Source organism: Diachasma alloeum, unplaced genomic scaffold (genome assembly GCF_001412515.2).
Source record: "Diachasma alloeum isolate Michigan unplaced genomic scaffold, Dall2.0 Dall_scaffold_00179, whole genome shotgun sequence".
Lineage (NCBI taxonomy): Eukaryota > Metazoa > Arthropoda > Insecta > Hymenoptera > Braconidae > Diachasma > Diachasma alloeum.
The window spans coordinates 72694-83461 of record NW_021680345.1 but is presented as its reverse complement, the minus strand read 5'-3'; the positions used below and the strand labels follow the sequence as shown (position 1 = coordinate 83461).

At 38.7% G+C, this 10768-nt stretch overlaps 1 protein-coding gene across 2 annotated transcripts in view; it reads right to left on the bottom strand.

Annotated features, from left to right (window-relative positions):
- Positions 1-600: 600 nt before the first annotated feature.
- Positions 601-10768, bottom strand: part of LOC107043602 — a gene marked incomplete at its 5' end in the record, with an annotated part of 82080 nt that continues 71912 nt past the window's right edge. Inside the window, 6 exon segments of one of the 2 annotated variants that reach the window (XM_015265169.1) lie at positions 601-1558; positions 2350-2946; positions 3649-4122; positions 4807-4991; positions 5261-5467; positions 9053-9508. In XM_015265169.1, the coding sequence (XP_015120655.1) occupies positions 986-1558; positions 2350-2946; positions 3649-4122; positions 4807-4991; positions 5261-5467; positions 9053-9508 (2492 nt within the window). In that variant the 3' untranslated portion in view covers positions 601-985. 2 annotated transcript variants of the gene reach the window in all.

Below are 10768 nucleotides of genomic sequence, written 5' to 3'. Positions count from 1 at the left end.
AATTGCACTAGTACTTTTCACGTTCAATGAAAAAATTAATTCGCCAATTGTGAGTAAATTTGATGGATCCGCTAGCTAATTTTCAATATACTTCAGTTAATCAACATCTCGTTGTTTATATAATACATGCTTTACCGTTATTTCATCTGTTTACATGAATTTCAACATTTCGCATCTACCGGAATGTTGGATTAATTTTCAAGGCCTAACGAGACTCTTCGGGGATCTCTGGACAAAAGCAATCGTCGAATAGATAATCCGCTTTAGCAAATCGTTTTAGCGTGGTAAAGCGATGCAAAGCTGCGGACGATACTCAGCTATTTGGATGCTGTTAATTTTCATTTCCACTCATTTTCGTTTTATGAACTTTTGAATCAGATCCAGAGTGAGACACGAGAGGCCTTGACTCACTGTGAGGAAGCTCGTTGATTAAAAAAAACATTCTCTCATCATTTTCACTAATTGCGAGAGCTATTTTCAATCTACCGCGTAAAATAAAAAATACGGATTTATTCTTTCACGAATTATGAATGACAGTTTATTGTTAATTTATTTTTCTTTAATTACAGGACAGGGTTCATTTACGTATTTTAATTTCAAGGCGAGTTTTATATTTATATATACGACACTCTCATAGCTGAATTCATTGGAAATTTCAAAAACATAATGGGGTTTTTTATATTCATGTCTCATGTATAAACGTATTAATCTAATGCTTGAAAATAACTGAAATCTTACTATATTACAGGCCACTATGAATCAACTATCGAATACTTTTCGTTGGAATGGCTGGCACAGACTCCCCCGAATAACCAGAGCTGTGATATAACATGTATTTCTATAACATTAAGAATCTAATTCTAAGCTCGTTTCTCCTTGACTCAAAAATATTACTTCATAATTTGGTTAAAAAAGAAACCTTTATTTCCAACTTTTGTAAAATAACTCTCAACGTATCTGGGTGAACAAGACTACACTATTTCTTTCAAACGAGACCAAAGTCGGTGTGCACGGTAACATCTCGATTGTTGGGTTTCTCAGCAGCCGCCATGTTAACTTCGACGAGGGTGTCGACGCTGTTGATTGGGCAGCCCTTGAGGATCTTTTGGGCGGCGAGACTGGTGAACTGGACCTGCATGTCGCTCAGGCTTGGGTAGGAATAGAGGTCTCCTCGACTCACAGTCTTCTCAAGATTTGGTTCTGACCCCTGAGGGGCTCTGAGTGTCTTCACGCTCTCGAGGTTCTCGATGTAGACGTTGTTAAATGAGCCTCCGAAACCGGCAAACGATTTCGTGGGTGACAGAGAGTTCGACGAGATGTTGTTCTTCGAGCCTGGACGGAGAAGGTTTCGATAGCTCAAGGCGTCTTTCGATAAGGACAGACTGAGCTTTCGTGAGTTGTTCATAGCGTCGTTTGTATTCTTCGTTATTGGAGCGGTTACAGTTGAGTTGTCATAGGAATTCTTGTCACTGTTGTTGGCAGAACCTTCGATCAAATGCGCTTGACTGTTATTCAGGCGATTTGTGAGTTTAAGCTTGTTAGGCGCGTCCTCATCCACCTATGGTTTGTTCTTATTGCATTCTGATTTAGGGGCTTGTAGGACGCAGGGATAACGGCCTCTAGTTTAATCGACTTGCAGTCCTCCGCGACTATTCTGCTTGTCATCTCTTTCCGAATTTACGAGTTTCATAATTTGGTTCAAGAAAGAAATTATAATTTTCACTTCTGTAAAATGACTCTCAACGTGTCCGAATGAACAAGGCTATACTATTTCTTTCAAACGAGACCGAAGTCGGTGTGCACGGTAACATCTCGATTGTTGGGTTTCTCAGCAGCCGCCATGTTAACTTCGACGAGGGTGTCGACGCTGTTGATTGGGCAGCCCTTGAGGATCTTTTGGGCGGCGAGACTGGTGAACTGGACCTGCATGTCGCTCAGGCTTGGGTAGGAATAGAGGTCTCCTCGACTCACAGTCTTCTCGAGATTCGGTTCTGATCCCTGAGGGGCTCTGTGGGTCTTCACGCTCTCGAGGTTCTCGATGTAGACGTTGTTAAATGAGCCTCCGAAACCGTCAAACGATTTCGTGGGTGACGGAGGGTTCGACGAGATGTTGTTCTTCGAGCCTGGACGGAGAAGGTTTCGATAGCTCAAGGCGTCTTTCGATAAGGACAGACTGAGCTTTCGTGAGTTGTTCATAGCGTCGTTTGTATTCTTCGTTGTTGGAGCGGTTACAGTTGAGTTGTCATTGGAATTCTTGTCAATGTTGTTGGCAGAACCTTCGATCAAATGCGCTTGACTGTTATTCAGGCGATTTGTGAGTTTAAGCTTGTTAGGCGCGTCCTCATCCACCTTTGGTTTGTTCTCCTTATCAGATTCTGATTTAAGGTCTTTTGTAGCGTACAGGGATGACGGTCTCTCCAGTTTAATCGGCTTCCAGTCCTCCTCGACTTTGCGATTCTTCTCGTCATCTGTTTTGGAATTTACCAGTTTCTCCTTCTCCAGCATTGCCTTCTGCACTTTTTCACTCACCAACTCTTGTTTCTCCTTGTTGCTGGTACACGTGTCCTTCTCGATTACGCTCTTGGCTGTACCGTTTTCGAATGTTATTACGGAACGCATTGGTGAATTATTTTGGTGGACGTAAATCTTGGTACCCGGGGAGCCGGATATCGTGGTGGTACTGGAGGCGTTTGACGCCAGGGTTACACTGCTGGAGATGGCACGTTCTTGAGGTGGACTCACGGGGGAGAGGTTTGTGGATACTTGGAGGGTTATCGAGTTTTGGGCTTCCTGGAGGGGAGTTAGAGCTCCTTGTTGAATGATTTTCAGGGGCGATGACTTTGACGATATTGTGGTGGTCTTCAGGGGAGAGGAGGACAGCTTCCCACTTGAAGCCGATTTTATGCTGGAGTGGGTTGACTGACTCGAGCAGGTTTTCTGCAGGATCTGGAAAGGAAATCATTTGTCATGGGATTTCAAGATAATTGGTGGCACTTGAAAGAATATGAATTGCAACACTGGGAGAAAAAATAATGTCATTCCACAGAAATAAGAACATATTCTTGGAAAGATAAGGAGAGTATGAAATAACCAAATGAAGCTGTTGGATTATTGAGTCAAATTCATAGAATCCATGCAGCTAAGAAATGACGGTTGACAGAGAATCGCCTCAGAGTTTACATAAACATAAACAATGATTTCATAGGGAAAACGACACAAAGAGTTCTTTCATTAGGTGACGAATATTCTTTGGTCTTCGTGACCAGCATTTAGTCTCTCGAGAGATCCGCAGAGAGCTGACGTTTCTTCCTCGTGCGATTTAAGTAAAGAAAAGAAGTTGAAGTTCAATCCACAGGATTTCCAATTTATTTATATATCCCATATTCAATAGAAGCTATTCCTTTCTTTTGCGCTCATTGCGATTGAGTGCAAACGATGCTCATAGTTCAGAAATGTCTGGAGATTTGGATTCGCATGAATTCTGTATTCATGCAATATGAAAGTGATTTTGATTTTGCAAACAAACAAAACGATTTCTCGAGCCAAGAAACTTTTACTTCATCGTGAAGTGTTCATGCTGAAGAAATTAGTTTTGAGATGTGTTGTTGTTCCTGTCAATGCAGCTCAGAGAATATCATGATGACTTACTTTATGCTGTGGAGAGCTATTCGAGGATTTAGTACCACTCCCAGTCGAATCATGACTCGGCCTTCTCGAGCTGTGCCTCGTACTCGACCTTCCAAGTGTCCCTGTCTTAGCCGGACTTCCGTTAGTAGCTCTAACGGACCCAGAACTACCGCCACTTCTGCTTGGCGATGAGTTACTCGAGTGTTTACCATTCTGGTTCTGTACCCTGCCCTGATAAGGATCCTGGCTCGCACTCGATGGTAATACAGACGCTCTGGAGGTGCATCGGCTCAAGCTCGAGCATTTCGAGCGTGGTAGGGTGGAGCAAGGCGAACGATGTCGTCGAGAGCTGCGTGGCGTTGAATTTGCCAAGAGGCTGGTTGAGTCACCGCTTGGCTGGCGTCTGTGACGACGAGGTAAAGTCGCTGAACGCACGGAACTCGAGTCATCCCACACTTGGAAACTGGCTTGCGACTGGTCCAGGCCTTCCATCATCTGGGGATTTAAGTAACTGATTGAATTACTGTCTCAGGAATTGATCGACTCAATCGTTTCTAGTTGAAAATTTCAAGTTAATTTCATGAAATGTTCTATTTGAATTTTGTTGAAGGTTTCAAACTTCACTCATTTTCAGTAGAAATTACTGCTAACAATTTTTGGGTGAAATTTTCGGTTCATTTCTTGAAAATTTTTATCACTTTATAGTTCCCTTGAAATTTCAAGGAATTTTATAATTCTAAATTCAAAATTTTATTGGCAACTTGATGGAAACTGTAAATTTGAGTGCAATTATTACATGAAAATTCACAGAAATGAAGACAATTGAGATTAATTCATCCTTAAATTTCTAATTCATTGAAATTCAAAATATTCAAAATTTGGAATTTTATTGAATTATCAATCGAATTTCAAATTTCTCTTGAATTTCTTCATATATGCAATAATCAAAATTATTGGCTATTGTAAAAGTTTTTTTATTGAATTTCCCAGATAATAAAATCGAAAATTCAAACGCTGCAATTACTCAAAAAAATCCGAACAGTGTACGTCCCACCCCAGAAACTCTTGAAATTTAATTATAAAATTTAAATAATTACAGGATTTATTTGAACTACTCGTTACCAGTAATTACACATGATATTTCATGAGAAAATGAGTGAATGTCATGAAAAAACTGACCGACGGACTGGCAGCTCGGGTTTGCGTTGCAACGCTGTGGAGATGAACGACTCTGGGATTGAACCACTCGGTAGGCGGATACTGTGCACTGAAAGTACCCATCAACGGTGTTCCCTTCCTCCTCGTGCTGCGCCGAAACAGCCTTGATAGTAGGCCTATCTTCTCTGAAAATATACCAGACAGACCTTTTTTTTTCAATAATATAATTGCAACTTAATGGTTCGGTAATTACGTCTAACACCATAGGAACGAGGAATGGATTGGCCAGTTCAGGGGTGACTAAAAAGCTCCTCATCATACTAATCTCTCGTGTGATTATTCAGTTTGCCGTGAAGTTTTTCTTCTCTACATTATGCTAAGCTGCATGTGTTAAATAGGCGTTTTATGTTAATTAATCACCCGTCACCCGTGTTAATGTTAATGGTACAAGCCATTCCCCGTTGGGGTTACTCACTAGTGGGACTGTGAGGCGCACTGTCTGTACTGGCATACTCGGCGCTTGATGAGGTGTCACTTCTCTCCGGTCTTCGTGGTAATGAACGGGAACTTCCGCTTCTGTGTAATCTACGAGCTGAACCCCAGAGTCGCAGCGAATGCCGCCTCTCCAATCGTCCTGGCACTGATCTGCATCTTGCGAAGAGAACTTTATCGTTTGGATTACCTTGAGGAATAGAGAATTGCACGGATTAGTTTGTGTGAGGATCATTTATCAGTGGGTGTTGGTGCTAATTGCGAGATCTTCTGTACGTGGGTAATCAGTCAAGGGAAGGGTAACTGACTCACTGGAGGTCGTGACATTTTTGGGTGATTGGGAGTATTTGTGAATAAACTTTTTCTTCTGTATTCTTGGAAAGTATTTTAATAATTTACTCAATAATAACATAAATAATGATTTTGTGACTGATTTTTCCGATTTTCACATTTTTTTTGCATAGATTGGAGAATGATAATTTAATGAAGAATCTAGTTGGAATTTTCAGAAGAGTGACATTGAACTCAATTTAGAAATAAAAAAACAAAGCTTCCATTCGGAAGTAAAAACATGTGATTCATAATTTTAAGTAGAAATAAGACAGAAATTGTTTAATTTACTCGAATTGTCAATGAAATATAAAGATCCAGTATCAAATTGAGCTGAATTGTCAATTAATTTGAAGTTCAAGAATGCATTCACCTCAATTTTTCCAATTTTCAGGGAATAATTCAACAGAAATTTACGGTCGCCATTAAATTTCTGGTCAAATCGATATGTTTCAATGACTCAGCTGAAATTTCAATTGAACTCATCAATTTCAAGTAAGAATAAGACGGAAATATTACAATTTACTTGAAAGTTTGATTGAACATGAATATTGAGCATTGAATCATGCCAAATTTTCAATTAATGAAAAACTCAAGAATAAATTCACCAGAATGTTCACAATTATTACGGAATGCAAATGAAATTGTCATTTGCAAACCTGAGATTTCCCGAAATGTCACTTTTTTCCTCTATTAAATCCTCTATTAAAAAATAGGGGAAACATTTTTGGTCTGCAATCTATTTCGCTAAGCATATGCTAGGCTTCGGAATATTTCATGTTTATAGCAGCTCATGAATAAAAAATGCGTATATATAGATGCACCTAATTTCATAAACCTTACAACGTGAATTTTTCATCGCGAAAATTTGTGAAGATCATTTCTCATATTTTTTTTCAAATCTGAAAATAATAAAAACTGACATTAACTCCTCTTTAATGAATAAATTAATACATAATGATCAAAAATAACATGCATAAATCACTAGCCAATCATGCGCCCTCTTAACTAGTCCCATCCAAATTTGGAAATAATTCTCCCAGTTTCGTCGCATCCCCCAAACATCTAATGACTCAATTAGAATTATCGCCAGAAGACATCATTCAAAAATCCCCTAATCCAATAGTTTCCCACTTCCCTGACATTTAAACCTCCCCTCAACTGTTATCACACTCACCGATAATGAATGCTCAACACTGAGAGGACCAAATTATCGTGAGAATGGAAAATAATGGAGAAAAGGTGGAGACAAGTACGTGACAGTTGATCCTTGGCCCGGCGTGTCACTCTGTCATGTTGGGTTAACGGTAGACCCTGTCGTGACTAACAGCTAATATATCGGTTTTACTAAACGTTTTCGTGGGTATAACATCGACACAGGGTTACTCGCTGTCTTGTCTATCCCCGAGGGTACAGCATAAGCCTCCATTCCCCCTTTGAACATGCAAATCATCGGCCCATGCTATTCCATTTGTTATCCAAATTTTTCTCCCCCATTGTCCTTTATTTTTCCCCCCTTCAGACAAGGGATTTGCGACAAGTGCGGTCATACGGTCACCAGTGAACACCGTTAGACTGGCAACAAAAGGGCGCACGTTCCGTACGTGAAGCTTGAGGATGAAAAAAAGGACATGAAGTTGATCGTTTCACGGGGTTGTCGACCGCATTCCACGGGGTCTTTATCCTCTCAAGGATTTTCATTCCATTTTTGTCTTCCATCATTTTAAAGAATTTATTCACCAGTTTTTAAACACCACACGCCCACACATCGAATGCAATAATTTTCCAGTGGTCGATTGTAGAAACAAGTGCGCAATAAATTGTGAATTTTTATGAAACATGAAAATGTAGTTAAAGGACGAAGACAGGGAGTATCGGAATCTCCAGGGAGAATGGGGCGTGGGTTTATTACTGGCGAGGGAGAGAGAGAGAGAGCGATGGAGTATGAGAATTTTAACAGGGTAACCGGTCAATGCTTTTCCAGTCGAAAGGATGGGACGGGAGCAAATGGTAAACCGGCAGCTCCCCAATCGTAACAGGCAGCGCATGGTGGAATCTCCCCAAGGACGACAACAACATAAACGTGACTCTCGCGTGTCTGGGTAGGAAACACTCTGGTTTTAAACCATGTGTGATGCTTTTGTGACATTCTTGGCGCCGATATTCTGTTTTATGGTCAAATGTTTCGGGGGATTGGGAGGTTTAATGTTGTGGAGGAAGCGAGATATCTATTTGTTGCATTTTATTTGCGTCAATTGAATGGAAAAGTGGAGATTCGTATGTTTTTTTTTAGGAATCGGGAAGTTACGGCTAATTGAAGAATTGTCTGCATTATGACATCACTCCTTTTTGGACATTTATACCAAAAATTATTTAATATTAATTATTTTCATTTTTTTAAATTTATTTTTAGTTTTTTCAATTAATCATTTTTATTTAAAGCTTAATTAATAGTTTTTGATCCTATTTCTTTAGGTAAATAGATCATCTTTTCAGGTCAAATCTCTTAGAAGAGGAAATTCGTAGTGTCCACGATTTAAACACGAAGACTGTATGATTGAATGAGAATTTTTTGGCTCAAGACAGAATTTTTTATGTGGCAAAAGATGAGAAATATGAAAATCTGAAAAGTTTTAATTAAATAAATCGCGCATGAGAGACTTTCGTATTGCGTAACTCAATAATTTCGTATTGTTATTCGCAAAACTAAATAATTTCGAAGGGGCCATTTTTTTTGGGAAAATTATTCTTTCGTCGTCAATGTATTTTTTCTATTGTATAAACCTATGAAGTTGTCTGAAATCAAATGATTTTTGTACGATAGATTATACTTTTTCCTGGCAACAGTTCGAATTCTTCTACTAATATTTCTGATGATCACGACAAAAATTTAATTTTTGCGAAAGATATTAAGTATTCTTCTATTAAGTTGGTTAAATTTCCTCAAATAAATCTGTTTCACACGGAGAGAAAAATTCACTAAAAAGTGTAAGTCAGAACTGAAATTGTACGAATCGCCACGTAAATTCTACGATTTGTTCCGTAAAAATTAACCACCCGTCTGATGACTCACCGCTATGAGGACAACAAGTCGTTCCGTAATTTTTCCCCAACGATTGAGAAATTTTACGGAACGAAACGTAGAAATAACTCACCAGCTTCCTAAAAATTGTTGAACGTTCAAGAATTTTTTATTTCGTCGGCATAATAAGTCGGCAAGTTTCTGTAATATTTTACTTCCTCGGGAAAAATTACGTGACAATTTCGTACTTTGTTCGGTGATGAACCTGAGAATTCACAGAACCTTTCAGATTTCTTCTCTTCCATTCTTACAAAAATTGCCGGAGAACGATTCCCCGTTGCGGATTACGTGAATTGTTCCGTAATTTTTACAGCTAATTTTATCGAAATTATTCCTACGATATTAACTCGTTTATACAATTACCTCCACAAATGACATCAGCGAGATTCGTTTGTACAGCCTGATGCGTCACATTACCATCCCTGAGGGTGAGCATTTCCCCGTGAACGAGTGCCATTGCCTCGTCATTGCTCATCAACATACCACCCTGTCCCCTGCAACTCCCCACATCACGTGAATTTCTCCTCGATCCACCCGAGTCTCTTCTCAGCCTTCTTGTCTCCGGTGTTACGACAAAGTAGCCCTGCGACGTGTGATAAATCTTCCTCTCCTGCATCAACTTGGCTAGTGCATCGTAAACCAAGTCACGACCGGGTCGCTGCATCGTGGGGAAGGCATTCCTCAGGGCTGAACGGAGAGTGTCAAGGGTGGCTGCTTGCCGTTGCGATGTTAATTCCAGAATTGCCCAGCAAAGGGCCTCGGGGAGGGGGGTAAATTGACCTTGGGACACAGGTGCCACTAGGCAATCTTCAATGTCACCTGTAACAAGAGGGAAAATTTATTGGTTAGCTAATTCAATAAATCATGATTAAGAGAACGAATTGAAACAAAAGGAATGAGGAATATTTACATATTTAAATGTATTTATGACGGAATAAAATTGAAAAAAGAGTTTTAGCAAATATAAAGTTGATGTGGATTTTAAGACATTCGGAGGGGCCAGTCCTTTGTAAATTCTCAGAGTGAAATTGTGCATTCGAGAACTAGAAGAATTGTTTTCTCAATTGTTCTCACCTCAAAGAACAATATTTTTGATCAAAAGATTATGTTTTTTAATCATTATTTGTATTATTACTTGAATAAAATATTTATTTATTAAAAATCATTGAAATATTGACATTTTCAAACTAGAAATAACGACAAGACAATGTTTTTATATCGAAATGTTAAGTGTGATGATTAATTTCAAAGAATGTTTAAATGAAGAGAGCTATTGTTCTTGAATGAAGAATGAATTGATTTTATCACGTTCGCCGGCAATAGATAGACTCTGTGGTGAAAAAATCGAATATCCTTCGAAGAAATGCAAGGACTCATGAAAATTAATTTTCACACCTAATAAAATAAAAACAGACTTTTGGTAAACAAAAAATTCATCTGTATTTCAAGACAGTCGAACTGATCTGTCATTTTTTAAAATCAAAGTGAATTTTCACTATCTTTGAACTAAGCGCATTGTTCTCCCCTCAAAAAACAATATTTTGATCAAGAGATGTTCTTTAGTTATTATCGATCACGATCTAAAACCACTCAATAATAAAACATCTGGGAAAGTAAACCGATATTTTTATTTACATCACTCAAATAAAATATTTATTTGACACCATTGGAACATCAAAATTTTAAAACCAAAAAGAGCCACAAGCCAATGTTTTTATATCGAAATAAAATAGACGAAGACTTGTGAGACAGCCGAAGTGATCTGTCATTTAAAAAATTCAGTGTAATTCCCCCGTCTATTTAGCGACACCTGTAATCTCCAACTTCGTAAATTTCCAGAACAAAAAAAGCTGCCCTTGAAGTAAAAGCATTGTTCTCACCTCAAAGACCAATATTTATGATGAAGAGATTATATTCATCAGTCATTATCGATCATGATCTAAACCACTCACTAATGTTCCGAATCATCGAATGACGAAACATCTGTCGAAATAAATAGATATTGTTCCAGCGCTCTCAATCTCCGCCCAATATCTCGAATGTCTTCATCATTCTCTAAATACCTCAATCAAAATTATA